At 43.1% G+C, this 15,169-nt stretch overlaps 1 protein-coding gene across 2 annotated transcripts in view; it reads right to left on the bottom strand.

Moving 5' to 3' along the window:
- Positions 1 to 14,187, bottom strand: part of PGGT1B (protein geranylgeranyltransferase type I subunit beta) — a 75,308-nt gene extending 61,121 nt beyond the window's left edge. For both annotated transcript variants that reach the window (XM_060235579.1, XM_060235580.1), the window contains exons 1-2: positions 12,628 to 14,187; positions 9,100 to 9,218 (exon numbers count right to left, since the gene is read on the bottom strand). In XM_060235579.1, coding sequence (XP_060091562.1) covers positions 9,100 to 9,218; positions 12,628 to 12,776 — 268 coding nt within the window. In that variant the 5' untranslated portion in view covers positions 12,777 to 14,187. The remainder of the gene's footprint in view (positions 1 to 9,099; positions 9,219 to 12,627) is intronic.
- Positions 14,188 to 15,169: the final 982 nt, after the last annotated feature.

Here is a 15,169-nt window from a genome sequence, read left to right as displayed (position 1 = left end):
TCCATCAGCAGAGGAGATATCTTTAAACACTGTTTTGTAAACTGACTTTACATTACATAATTACATCTTAGAATCTTTTAGATCTTAATTCCAGCAATCAATATCATGGATTCAAACAAAGACTACCATACTGAATTTAAGAAAATGACTATGGCTAGCTCACCCTCTTTCCTCTCTCACACACAGAATCTTCCCTTCTTTCTTCTTCCTTTCTTGCTGAGCAACCCCCCTATATCTATTTTCATCTTATTTGCAGGTCTATGGCTGTCCCACCCTGTCATGTTATACATTTTGATGCTGGCCCAGTTCCCCCCATACTCGAGAAACCCTGGCTGTTTTGCTCAGTGATAAGGATCCTAAGATCATTCTATAAATCGTGAAATTTGTCTCAACTCTTTTAACCCCTGCATCAAAAAATAAGATTTGTGAATCAATGAGCTAATATGGGTACAAAAGGAAAGGATGATGTTGGCCTAGTCCAAGGACTTGAGGGAAGAAACAAAATAACCTTATCTTCTAATTCTGAAATGGCACACAAGAGGCTTTTGGAGATTAAAAATAAAATATTTTATTTAACTTAGAGGATAAAAGGTCAGGTGGAATCAGGTGTAGGATGGTATGAAAAGAATCGATAACACTGAAGTAACTTTGTAATCACACTAAATCCAGGTAATATGCTGCCAACAAGTAAGTGTTTTTGCTTTTCAACAAGGTCTTTGAGTTCTTTTCAATTTTTACTTTAACTCACAAGCATAACTTTCTGAGTTTCACATTCACTTCATGTTTAGGAGGCAGAAACATACAATCAAGTTTCCAAAATTCTTCTCCATATACAGACTAAGGGATTACTCCTCTCCTTAGAGCTACGTCCCTTTTCACTGGACAGGGATTACTTCTCGCTCTTTCCCTTTTCAGCTTGAATGGGGATCTTCTGTTATTCCCTCACTCCTCTTTGGCTCTTTCCCACTCCTCAGTCAGTACTAAACTATCTCTTCTATCAGTTCTCAACTGTCATTTCTTAACTGATGCTCTCCACAGAATTCTGCCTGAACAGCCTGTCACTTAACTGTTCCCAGACTCTGTGAGGCTATCAAATCTTTACAGCCTGCCACAATGACATACTCCAACATAACCAGTAAACATCATGAATATTAAAAACAAAAAAGTTTTAAAACAAAAAAGTTCAATTGCTACAGAAGAGGTTTCTATAGGCAGAAAGACTGCCTAACCTAATGCCAAAGTGATATTCCTGGACTTAATAACAGATCTTAAGATGAATGAAAGCAAGTAAAAATATTTCACATTTGTTAATGATACTGCATATCAAAAATAAGTGCCATGTAAAAATTTTTAATCAGGGTATTAAGAGCCAACATAAATAATTTTTTTTATAGTCAATTAACGTTTTAGAACAGGTGCAACTTCTTAAGACAAACAGAACGGCCACAAGCATCAGGTCAAGGTTAGCTTTCTTCTACTGAACTCCTGTGGCATAAAACAAGCATTAAGACTGCTGTTAACTGAAGTATTTTATTTAAATTCAATTATGGAATAGCACCATCTACTTTCAGGTTTCTGAACAAATGGTACTATGACAGAAAAGTCTGAAATGTTCAGAAACAGAACAATGAGTCAGACATTATTCTGAAGAAATTTCAGTGGGAGAGTTTTATTTTATAGAGAATTCTAGGATACACACCAAGTGTCCAAAATTAGAGATCTTACTGCATGAACATGGACTTCATAACAGTAATCTTTGCGGCACTGAATACCATGAAAATTCAATATGGAGCAGTTTGTTGTGTTTGAAAAAATATGGTAAATTATCAATATACAAGATGAATTAAAAAACACAATTGGCAGAAATATAAATGCAGCTATGCAAAACGGATATCAGACAAATATAATGAAGTAGTCCAGTTTAGCTGTAAGATACTTTGGGAAATGGCTGCCTTTTACTACAATGGATTTATATGAAAACAGCCCTTTAAGATTATGGAAAGCAAATAAAGTTAGATTTCAAAAGACGATCTCCACTACTTCTTCCCTGGTTTGGAAGGACAGCCACTCTAAAAATGATGGTAATCCCAAAGATATTGTTCCTTTCTGAGAATATTGTGATTCCTGAAGTTTCAATATGAGAATGGCAAAGGGAATTAATTAAATTTATCTGGGTAAGCAAATAACTGAGAGTTGCTTTAGATACACGGCAAAGAAAAAAGGAAAATGGTGAATTAGCATATCCTAATGTAATAAAACATTATCAATGGGTTATTGAGAGCCAGTCTGGTGTAGTGGTTAAGAGTGCAGACTCTAATCTGGGAAAATGCCAGGTTTGATTCCCCACTCCTCCATATGCAACTGCTGGGTGATCTTGGGTCAGTCATAGTTCTCTTACAGCTGTTCTCTCAAGAGCAGTTATATAAAGAGCTCTCTCAGCACCATTACTTTGCAGGGTGTCTTTTGTGGGGAGAAAAAGAGAAAGGAGATTGTAAACCACTTTGAGTGAAGGGTGGCGTATAAATCTAATCTATTACTAATAATTAACATAAGAATTTACACAGATAAGAATGTCCTTTGGTTTATTACTGAGCAGGCAGCTAGTTGTATGCCACTGGCACATATCCTGTGGCTTATGGCAGTGAAAGGAGTAATGCTGCAGGAAGACATACAGGAAAACGTAAAGGCTGCTCACCACATATCTAATGTACATCCCATCCCTCAAAATGTGGGTGGGGAGGCTCCTTTAGGCGGCTCATCTTTGACCTTGGTGTTGTGCAATGCCAGGTCTGTGAAAAATAAGATCTCAAAAATATCTGACCTGTTGCATGAGGAATAGGCAAAGCTGGCTTTCTTGACTGAATGAATCTGATGTGGACACTCCAACACAGCTCACATTGGCTGGTATAAAGTCTTTACCAACTTCGAAAGGGATGACCAGAGGGGGGGTAGCTGTGAAGCTTGCCCCATCACTAGATACCTGGTGTAGACAGAGGTAGGCTTTGATTATGTACTTTGTGTGGATCTGAAAGACAGATTAGGGATCCTGCTGATGTACTGCCTACCTAGCTTAACAGAAAAACCTCTGGCTGAACAGAATGAGATAGTGTGGATTTGTTTGGGGAGATTTCAACATACATACAAGCGCTGCCTTGTTAGGTCAATCTCTGAACTGAAGTTATTACTTGAGCCTATATTTGTTTTTCATTGAATTTATAATAAATACATGTTATTTTCATATATTTGATAAGTTTTATGATTCAGTTTTAGACAGAGAACTATTGGGCCCTTATATTCTGAGTTCTTTAACCTTTTTGGTTCTTCATTCATAATACCTAAGTCCTACCCTGATGGCAATTAAAATTTGGTCCCGAACAGTGATGCTTTTGCAATGTTCTTTGCTGACAAAATCTCCCATCTGTTCTGACTCAGAGACCAAGTTGAGCGTAGGTCCTGTACTTGAAATAAAAGGACAAGCAAGTGCTTCTGTTATTATGGATTGTTTCAGACTGATCCTGCCTATGGATGCTGACAGGATCCTTGGGAGTGTGAGGGGCACCACATGTGTTCTGGACACGTATCCATCTTGGCTTTTAAAATTCTGCCAGACAAAGGTATTGCAACCATTAGTGAAAATCATCAATCCCTCCCTGATGAGGAAGCTTTCCCTAGACTTTGAAGGAGGCAGTTATTACACTTCTGCTCAAAAAATCTTCATTGGCTAGGGATCAGGTAATCAATTACAGGCCAGTTTCCAATTCACTTTTTTAAGGGAAGGTGGCTGAAAGCATGGTGGCAGGGAAGTTCCAAGGCTTCTTGGATGACACATCTACCACTGACACATTTTGATCTGGTTTCACATTTTGATCTGGTTGCACTGCCAGATGATCTTCATTTAAAGCTAGATAGGGGACAATCTTCCCTGCTGATACTGTTGGACCTCTCAGCAGCCTATAATACAGTTAGCCACTCAGCAGCCTCTAATACAGTTAGCCACTTTTAACAGACCTGAAGAAGGAGTTGGTATTAAGGGTGTAGCCCTTTGGTGGTTTCACTCTTTTCTGTGTGACTGGACACAAAGAGTTTCTACCAGAAGTGCAGAATCGAGTGGGTGTAATTTCTCCTGTGGAGTGCCAAAACTCTTTAACACACACACACACAAAATGTGTATGGGTGTTTTAAGTTCCATCAAGTTATTTCTGACTTATACCAACCCTATGAATTAACAACTCCCAGAACTTTCTATCAATAAAAGCCTTGCTCAAGTCTTGAAACTGAAGGCTATGGTTCTTTAGAGTCAACCCATCTCATGTTGGGGTTTCCTCGTTTCCTACTATCTTCAACTTTTCTTAGGATTATTGTCTTTTCACGGCTGCTGAATGAGACTGTCGGGAGCTTTGAGACTGGAAGTCATCAACATTCAGATGACACCCAGCTCTATATTTCATTATCCAAGCCTGCAGAAGTTTCTGTGGTTCTGAACTGGTGCTTTCTGTCTGTAGTCAGAGAAAAGGAGACTGGATTTATTCCCCGCCTTTCAATACCCAAAAGAGTCTCAGAGCAGCTTACAATCTCCTTTCGCTTCCCCTCCCCACAACAGGCACGCTCTGTGAGGTAGGTGGGGCTGAGAGAGCTCTGACAGAAATTGCTTGAGAGAACAACTCTGACAGAGTTTTGACTAGCTCAAGGTGGCTCCAGCAGTTGCATGTTGAGGAGTGGGGAATCAAACCCAGTTATCTCAGGTAAGAGTCTATGCACTTAACCACTACACCAAACTGGCTCATATGCTGGCAAGTGGAGGGACAGTGGCTCAGTGGTAGAGCATCTGCTTGGTAAGCAGAAGGTTCCAGGCTCAATCCCTGACATCTCCAACTAAAATGGGTCCAGGCAAGTAGGCATGAAAAACCTCAGCCTGAGACTCTGGAGAGCCGCTGCCAGTTTGAGCAGACAATACTGACTTTGATGGACAGAGGGTCTGATTCAGTATAAGGCAGCTTCATACGTTCAAGTGGCTAAAGCAGAACAAACTGAATCCAGATGAGACAGAAGTAATGCTGGTTGAAAAGGCTGAAAGTCTAACGTAAATGAATCCACTTGTCCTAGATTGTGTAAAGTTAGCTTTTTCAAAGCAAGATAACCCAGGGATTCTTACGAACCCTGCCTTGCTGTTGAAAAATTTGGCATGGTGGCCAGGAGCACCTTCTATCAGCTGCATTCGATTTGCCAACTCTCTCATTACCCAGACTCAGACAATCTGGTCTCACTGATCCCTGGATTGATAGCCTTATTGTTGGATTACTGCAATGCACTCTACAAGGGGCTGCCTTTGAAGAAAACCTGGTTACCTCAACTAGTCCAGAATGTGGAAGCCCTGCTATTGTGAGGGGCTAGCTACTGGAAACTTATGTTGCTCGTTTTGAAACATCAGCAGCCAGTTTGTTTCAAAGTTCAATTCAAGGTGCTCATTATGTCCTTTAAAGACTTTTATGACCTGAGATCCACATATTTCAAGGACCATCTCCTTCCATATGTCTATGTGTACCAACTACAGTCATCAGGCAGCCATCTGTTGACTGTCCTGCTACTAGGGGTGGCCCTTGTGGAACTGACCAGAGCCCAAGCCTTTTCCATCATGGCTCCAGGTATGTGAAATGGGCTCACTGAAGAGGTGAGGGTGCTCCCTACTTGGAGATTTTCAGGAGCCACTGCATGGCCTGTCTGCTTGCCAGTGTTTTTTTTGGGGGGAGGGGGTTAAATGGCAGGCATCTTTTAAGAGGGGAAGGGGACATGGTGAACTTGCAAATCTTGTTTCTACAATTATTAATTCACAGCAAGGATTTTACAATCATGATGTCTTGGATAAGCTGGATCAACATTAATTGTACAACATAAATATATGTTTTCACAAAGATGACATAGAAAATACATACAAAACAGAGTGCCAATGGTTTCACGTCTTTCAGCTGTAAAATTATATAAATGCAAAAAAGCAAATAACATGATAAAGTATGAGTCTTGCACCCATTTAAAATTACCATATTTTTCACACCATAAGACGCACTTCCCCCCCCCAAAAAAAGTGGGGGGGAAAGTGTGTGCGTCTTATGGAGCGAAGGTACCGGTACCTACCTTCCTGGGGGAGGGGGGGGGGGCGATCTGCTGCCTCCGCCTCTGATCCCGGCACTTCCCCTGCCTGCCTGGCTTCAGCTCTGATGCTTACAGCAAGCGCCAGGATCGCTCCCTCTGCCCTCCAATCCCGGCGCTTGCTGTAAGCATCAGAGCTGAAGCCAGGCAGGCAGGCACGGAGGAAGCACCCGCCCCCTCCGCAAACCCAGCACTTTGCGAGCGCCGGCTGTGGAGAGGGCAGCGTGCTTCCTCCGTGCCTGCCTGCCTGGCTTCAGCTCTGACGCTTACAGCAATCGCCAGGATCGCTCCCTCTGCCCTCCGATCCCGGCGCTTGCTGTAAGCATCAGAGCTGAAGCCAGGCAGGCAGGCACGGAGGAAGCACCCGCCCCCTCCGCAAACCCAGCACTTTGCGAGCGCCGGCTGTGGAGAGGGCAGCGTGCTTCCTCCGTGCCTGCCTGCCTGGCTTCAGCTCTGACGCTTACAGCAATCGCCAGGATCGCTCCCTCTGCCCTCCAATCCCGGCGCTTGCTGTAAGCATCAGAGCTGAAGCCAGGCAGGCAGGCACAGAGGAAGCACCCACCTCCTCCGCAAACCCAGTGCTTTGCGAGCGCCAGCTGTGGAGAGGGCAGCGTGCTTCCTCTGTGCCTTTCTGCCTGGCGTCAGCTCTGACGCTTACAGCAAGTGCCGGGACCGGAGGGCAGAGGGAGCGATCCCGGCGCTTGCTGTAAGCATCAGAGCTGAAGCCAGGCAGAAAGGCACGGAGGAAGCACGCTGCCCCCTCCACAGCCGGTGCTCGCAAAGCGCTGGGTTTGCGGAGGGGGTGGGTGCTTCCTCCGTGCCTGCCTGCCTGGCTTCAGCTCTGATGCTTACAGCAAGTGCCAGGATCGGAGGGCAGAGGGAGCGATCCTGGCGCTTGCTGTAAGCGTCAGAGCTGGAGCCAGGCAGGCAGGCACGGAGGAAGCGCCGGGATCGGAGGCAGCGGATCGCCCCCCAGGAGGAAGGTGCATCCTATCATTCGGAGCACCTTATGGTGCGAAAAATACGGTAATTTATTTTGAAAGAAACCAGAAGGGACTATTATTTAATATATACATGCCTCTGTTAGGTGACTCTTTAATTATGGAATGCAACACTTTCCGAAAATGGCAAGATTTTGAAACATAATTGATTTCTGAAGATAACTAGCAAAAGGTTTCCATATCCACTGCAAATTCTGATATTAACATTAGGATGAAGAATTTTTTAGAAAATATACAAATAGTTTTTAACTCAACCACCACCGCAAAAATAAACCAAATATGTCAGAGGTGGCCAATGGTAGCTCTCCAAATGTTTTCTGCCTACAACTCCCATCAGCACCTGCCATTGGCCATGCTGGCTGGAGCTGATGGGAGTTGTAGGCAAAAAAAATCTGGAGAGCTACCATTGGCCACCCCTGAAATATGTCATACTGTCAAATATGTAAACGGGAAATGTGGCTATAAGAGTATCATATTTTAAACATGTGTTTTGGAAATGCACAGTAATTGAGAGATTTGAAGGACAGAACCCAAGAGAAATTCATAAAACAATGAGAGATATAATTCCAAATGAACCAAAGTGTTTATTATCAAGGCTTTTGTGGTGGTGAAAAGTGCTGTCAATTAACAGCTGATACTTAACACTTTACAGTAAGATGCATGATTCCTGATTTACTCACTGTAGCAAAACTGCTACTTGTATGGAACAGGAAAAAGGCAGAAAGTCTGAATACAACATCTTGGATGAATGAAGTCTGGAAAACTGCAAAACTTTCTAAACTTGCCAAGCTAACCAATCTTACTTTGCAGCTAGTTGGAAATTTTTCTTTGATTTTTAGAAACGAGAACTCCATTTAGATTGATACATTCAACTCTGCAATTTTCTGTAACATTATAAATGAGTTCTACCGAAGTTTTATGGTACTGGTGGTAACAATTAGATTGTAGTAAGTGCAGTGCTTTTTTCCCCCTAGCATGAATGCAGTTCCATCTGGCTTTGTATCTGGGGGTGTGGCCTAATATGCAAATGAGTTCCTGCTGGGCTTTTTCTACCAAAAAGGCCGTAAGTATTATAATAAATTATAGCTTGCTTGTCTCAGTGAGTTGCATTATCACTGTTTACTGTCTGCTCATCTCACTGAAAATAGAAAAGCAGAGGTTATAAACCATTTACACATAACTTGACCCATGGATGTATAGAAATGTACATATGTATTTTTGTCATTGGAATTTGTAACTGTAAAGGCTTCCCTAACCCCCTAATGTTTTTAACACATTATTACTATTAGTCTTTGGAACAGTAAGGGCTTGGGATGGCCTCCAGATGTTGGGAGTAGATAGCACCTTGAGTTCTTACAGGAATGTTTTGTTCTTACCATACTAACTTAATACACTTTGAATTCATTTGCTATTACTCCATTGTCTTCTTATAGGATTGAAAACCTTGGCTTAGCAGTTATTAAGCTAGTTAATTACAGCTCTGGCAAGTAAACACATTAGCAAGTTATATATTTCCTGTAGAGCGAGTCTAACAAGTAGAAAGGATAAATATCCAATAGGGAAAAATAATAGCCTATGTACTGTAGTGAAATTTAAAATAGCTTCATAAACAAAAAATGAGAGTAGAAAATATACCTTCTAATTCCATGGTACTGAAATGATACTGACAAACTCTTTTGAAGTTTTAGAGAAATGATAAACACACTTCCTCTGCTTGGACACATTCCTATACTATCAGCAAAGCTCAATACTCTTACTGAGCGTTGATCCACCCCTCTTGCATAACAGAACACAACAACATTAGAACTCCTGATCATTTACTAATCTTACATATGAAATATATATTTGAAATTGCACAATCTCTCTGTGAACAAGAGATAGATCTCTATTCTCAAAAGCAAGAAATGAGGCAAATGAACATAATGAATGTTAACAAAAGTTAAAACTCACTCACTGTCTTCTGTGGGAAGGACCTGCAGAGAATATATCCATTCTATTATGTCATCTTTGTTGACTACATCTAAAGAATCCAACATATCCAAACCAGAGAGAGCAAAAAATGCAACTGTCAACCTGAAAACAAAAAAGAGGCTTTTTACTATCCATCACCAATAACAAATTGTTATATATGTCAATTCCAGAATGAACTGAGACACATGCAAGTGCTGTAAGCTGTCACAAAGCTACAAGGGAACTCCTCACAAATAGTTCTGTAAGAAGATGGCCATGCTGCTGTCAGGCAGTGCTGATCAAGTCTACTTTCAGCCAAAGAATGAAAAACTGATAGCAGCAGCATCTCCATAACAGGTGAAGCACATCACATTCATTGAGAAGCTGGAAGCAGCTCCTTCAGCGCTGGGAACTGCTTCAGAAAAATATCATAAGATAAACAAGCACAACTAATGTATGTATCTTATAACACAATTTTTTTAGTGCTATGAATCATACATGTACTAAAAAGTAAAATAGTATCCTTCACATGAAGCTGCTTTTTCTCTGATGTAATGAACAACATACATGTGACTACCAGTGAATGATGCAGTCATATGAATGGGGCAAACTGCACAGCCACAGGGAGTTGCATAGAGAAGTGGCTCATCAGAGAACTCTGCACAATCTAACCTGTCCAGCAACCAGCATTGCACTATGGTGTACTCTTAACTCTTTGACTTCTTCCTCTATTATGCTGCCATACTCGTTTAACATTGCTCTACAATAACTATATATGAATTATGTTGTTTGCGTGTCAAAGAGCTGCAGCCAAAACCATATTTAAGATTCTTTGGCCCAGTAAACAAACTTAAACAAATAAGGTGTCCAACTAACTACACAACAGGTTCAGGAGTTCTAAACTCGATTGATGTATTCTACATATGTCATCATTTTTCTGTAAGAGTTTAGGTGCTGGTTAATTTCACTGTGGAGACCTACAGCGTTCGTGAGATAGAGCAAGTAATTAGAGCTTCAGTGAGGCTCTATTAAAACTTCACAGTACTACAACCAATAATAATCAAGCATGATTTACTCTTCACTTTGCTAGCTTAGATATAGCTTTAATTTTATTTACCAGAGTTTTGCAATATGATAGATAAATAAATAACTTCCATACATATGCGTGCCTGGTATACATATTTACTTGCTACCTATTTTTGTATTTCAACACTGGAACCACATCTAGACTAAGCTTTGCTATGTTGAATGTTTAACACAAAGTAAAAGAAAACTATTCTAAAGGAATTCTTTAAAACTTGGTATTAATTATTAAGAATACAGAGTAACCAAAACCACAGATTACATGATCCAATATGACCACAGCAGTAGAACTTTAGATAGCTGGCCCCCTGTATTAGAAAGCATATTCAAAGAGCAAATAATACTGTGTAATTCTTAACAGCCCAGATGACCTAAAATATCCAATAGGTGTTTTCTGAACAGTAGAAACATAGCTGCAGAGCAGAACATAAAAGCCCTTGTTCTTCTTTTAAAAATAATGCTACCAGAACTAAGGTTGTTCCCCTTAAGCAGTTGATCACTTTTAAAATTACCACTAAAACAAAAAGGCTATTCCAAAACAATGAATCCCTCAAACAGAAGTGAACTTTCAGGCTTTTAATAAGGAGGAACTGCCCTAGTATGTACACTTCCCTTTTAAAGGCTTCCAAGTTGGCAGCCATAACTACATCCTGTGGCAGAAAGTTTCACAAATTAACTGTATGCTGAGTGTCTGTCCTCACCCATCAACTTCAAAGGATGACCACAGATTCTAGTATTATGGGAGAGAGATAAAAGTTTCATCCTTTCCACTTTTCCATGTCATGCATGATTTTATAAACTTCTATCATGTCTGCCCTAGTTGCTGCAAAATATTACATCCCTGCCCTGTTCTTCAGTTCCACTCCCCAGTCCACTTGCACAGTTTTTTATCACAGTATCCCATTTGTATTTCCTGCATAAATCACCATTCCCATGATCCATGTATATAGGTATCTTAACAAGTACATGCAGAACCAATGTCTTTCAAGTTCCAAACCCACACCAACTTTCTTTAACATTCCCGTACTGCTGTCCAACTTAAAATGGCAACTACAACAGATTTCCTGAAAACAGTTCAAACATTTTTCTACTTAAATTTCTATGTTTGATGTTATAGTTTAATTTCCCCCTCAAATTCTTTCCAGCAAACTGTTTTCCAGAAATTTCAAGAAAATCCCAAATTTATTTTTAGCCTGAGAAAGGCTTCTGGCCCTGCTCTATAGTGTTCACTCAAAAGGCAGTCTCACTGGTGTTTATACAAAAAAAAAAAAAAAAAAAGGCAGTCTCACTGGATTCAAAGCGGCATTTTTGGATCTTCTGAAATAATATCACACAGCAAATATTCTTTTGAATTCAGTCAGCTTCCACCATCCACATCTTGATTTGGAACTAGCTGTCAAGACCAGGAAGCTGTACAATGTCAGAATGACAACAGGAATGAAAGCCTGACCATCAGTGCCAGCAAGGCCACAGACCATGGTACACTGGCAAGACCCTCCACTTGTACTACAGATTGGCCACTAACATCACAGAGTTGTGTCCTTGAGACTACTTCACAGCATTTTCATAATTTAAAAAAACTGCTTCCAAAGGGGATAAAATGTGCAGGGGAGGGAGGGACTGCAGCTTTCCACTCCCAGCACACAGTACAGATCAGCCTATAAATTAGCAGGGTAACACAGAAGAGAAAGGAATAACAAAAGGGATGAGAAAGTTAAAGTATAGCATACTGCTTCTAGTAAAACATAAAGTGCAGTACACAACTGCTTTGAGGGGGATATTTAACGATTTGTGAACCCCTCTATAACAGTTGTTCTCATTTCCAAGGAGCTCCACAGCCTCTCTATCCACTTCTTCCAGGGCCATATGACACCACCCCCGAACACATGCACTTTAAGGTTACAGAAAACATCAGCCACCATTATTCATTGCTCAGCAAGGGCTTGGTTTCTACCACAACTTATCTTCATCTGCTGGAGAGTAGATGAGGAAAAGAAAAAAAAGAACCTTGAGCATACACTGGGCGATGAAAGGAAGCTTTAACTCTCGAAAGCTTATACCTCAAAAATCTTACTGATCTCTAAGATACTGCTGTACTCAAATCCTGCTGTTCTATTGCAAACATACAAACTGCAGGGTGAGCCAGTCTCCGTCAGCACTCACAGTTCGCACCGCGACATCGAGAGCTCGGCGTTCACAAGCCCGCGAGTCAGCAAGCCTTCTTAGGAATTAGGCACAGAACTCGTTCCGGAACATCCCTCTCGGAGTCGACAACTGCTGCTGCTGCCGCCGCCTTCGCATCACAAACCACGAGAAGCAAAGGAAGCCCCCCCGCCCCCGAGAGAGAGTCTGACCGGATGCTTGGTCTCTCAGGTCACAAATACCGGGTGCCTCGGGGCCCCCTCATTCGTTGCCTCGCTCCTGAGAGCTCTCCCTCCCCATCTCATACCTGCTTGTCTCCAAGGATGAATAGCGCTCAGGCAAGATCTGGAGGCAGCGCTGGAAGAACCGCACGTGCCGGTCCTTGAGGAAATCCAGCCGCTCCCCATCACCGAAGCCCCCCTCCTCCTCTCCCCCCAGCATACTGCTTGCCGCCATGTTGGCCAACCGCTCCCTATCTTCGCGCGCAACGTCCGCCGCCGGTAGCTCCCGGTCACGTGGCACGGCCTGAGTGCTAAGTTAATTGGGGCATCAGCGCTCTGGGGAGGAGTCACCGGAGAGAGTAGTCGGCCCCACCCCCTGCTGCGAGGAGGCGGCGCCAGGCGTTAGAGAGCGAGCCGAGAAGTAGCTTCGCGAGGGTTTTGGCAGCTTGCAGGCATCTGGTCACCACGCTGAGCCCTTCCAATACAAGCCTTCGGCAGTAGCCGGATTTATAGAGGCCAGATAAGCTGGGAGCCTCACGGCCGCTCGGCCTTAAAGACAGTTTCAAACAAGACACAAGCGCCCTCCACCCCCACGGCTCCCGTCGCACGTTTAGCGCAGGCCAGAAGACAGGAGCGGCTGGCTGGCGCTTCCTTGCTCAGCCGGGGCGGTGGAGGAAGTCTGAGCAAGCAAGACGTAGGCGGGCAGAGGAAAGGCGAGTAAAAACACTCCAAGCACCCCGCCTTCTCCTTTCTGACTCGGGGCTGCTGCGGAGCAGAGATGCCGCCCGCTAGCTTCCAGCCCCAGAGAAAGCCGGACAAGGGCGGCGGCCTTTGCCCCAGCACCTGTCTTCCACCCAGCCAAAGAAAGCTGGAGTTCCGCGCGCCGCCGCGCCCTCTCTTTCCTTGTGCTGCGGCGGGCAACGAGGCTCCTGAAAAGCCGGCTGGGCCACTCGCTTCTGGCGGGGGCTGTGTGGGAGCCGAGTGGCTCCCCGACAGACCGGCTTCCCCCGCCCTTCCCTGGCGCGGCGGTGGTCAGCGACCCCTCGGCGGAGAGCAGCTCGGAGGGGGAAGACAATTTCACCAGCAATACTGTGACAGGAGGTGGGGCTTGTGATTCCGTTCGCTCTGATCGTTGGTCTCAGCAAGCGGGGAAGAGGTAACTTTCCTTCGGCCTCCTGTGAACAGCAGCAAGAGGCTCATGCCAGCCTTCTTACCCGCCATAATCAGCTTAGCCCTCAGCCTGCTTGCTTCTCCCGCTTTCTGAAAAAGGTGCTATTTTACTCAGAACCACTAATTTTAGTAGGATTTATTTCCAGGTGCGTACGTCTACAGCTTTTAAAATCATAAGGTGATCACTTCTTCCTTGTAATATTGACAGTCATGGTTATTGTAGTAAAGGGGTATCTGTGAGGGTTTGGGTATTCAAATCCAATGTAGATATAAAAGAAAAACGGTGGATATTCAGTAATTATTAGTGTAGAAATGCCATATTGTATATGAGGCCTTGTATGTCTGGTTCTTTCTTCTGGATCATTTGCTTTAATGTGGATGCACACTCCATCTCTTGAAAGGGCTGTGTCCAAAGGACTTAAAATATTTGTTCCTTTCCAATAGAGGATGAGTTGCAATAAATGTTAATGGTGTCATGACTAGCTTTGATTCTTTCATTGTTGCAAAGTTGCTACTATCAACCCCTTGCAGAAAATAAACATTTACCAAGTGTAGGTTTCTCACTTGCATAAAATATGCTTTAGTGTTAATTCTAGGGAACCAGCTGAGTTAATGTTACAGCAAAACAAAACAGACTAGTAGCTGAAGACTGAAACATGAGTACATTAATTGCACTTGGAGGTGCCTTGCATTTTAAGAACAATTTTTATATTTGTTAGCTGGATGACAGCCAAATATAGCATACTACTGTACTTGCACTAGGACAGGTAGGTCTACTGTATTGTACCATCTAGCTAGGGTTTGTAGGTCTGATTCAGGAAGTATCTGAGCTGGGGATTTCGGAGGTGGAGCCAGGAGCTAGGAAGTTCTGGCCATCACATTTAAAGCAAATTCTTGCTGCGCTGGTTTGATTGGTCTTAGGGGGCGCCAGTAGGTAGCGTCGCCTAAGAAGGTGAAGGTAGTCCCCTGTGCAAGCACAAGTCATTTCCAACTCTGGGGTGACGTCGCATCAATGTTTTCATGGCAGACTTTTTACAGGGTGGTTTGCCATTGCCTTCCCCAGTCATCTACAACTTGCCCCCAGCAAGCTGGGTACTCGCTTTACCAACCTCAGAAGGATGGAAGGTTGAGTCAACCTTGAGCTGGCTGCCTGAACCCAGCTCCTGCTGGGATCGAACTCAGGTCGTGAACACAGCTTGGACTGCAGTACTGCAGCTTACCAACTCTGCACCATGGAGCCTCACCTAGGGTGCCAAAAAGTCTGGCACCTGCCCTGGCTGAGACTTATGAATCTTTGCAGGAAAATATACCATAACGGAGGCTAGTTGATATAGGTCTCACAGGGAGCCCAATCCTTTACGATTATATAGACAAACTCATCTTAGAACTGGACTTCTTAATTCCTCTTCCAAACTTGTTTCTAGAATGGCTAGTGAGTACAGTGGGTCAGCACTGGTC

Source organism: Heteronotia binoei, chromosome 4 (assembly GCF_032191835.1).
Source record: "Heteronotia binoei isolate CCM8104 ecotype False Entrance Well chromosome 4, APGP_CSIRO_Hbin_v1, whole genome shotgun sequence".
Lineage (NCBI taxonomy): Eukaryota > Metazoa > Chordata > Lepidosauria > Squamata > Gekkonidae > Heteronotia > Heteronotia binoei.
The sequence above is the reverse complement of the archived record's forward strand: the minus strand, read 5'-3'. Positions and strand labels throughout refer to the sequence as shown.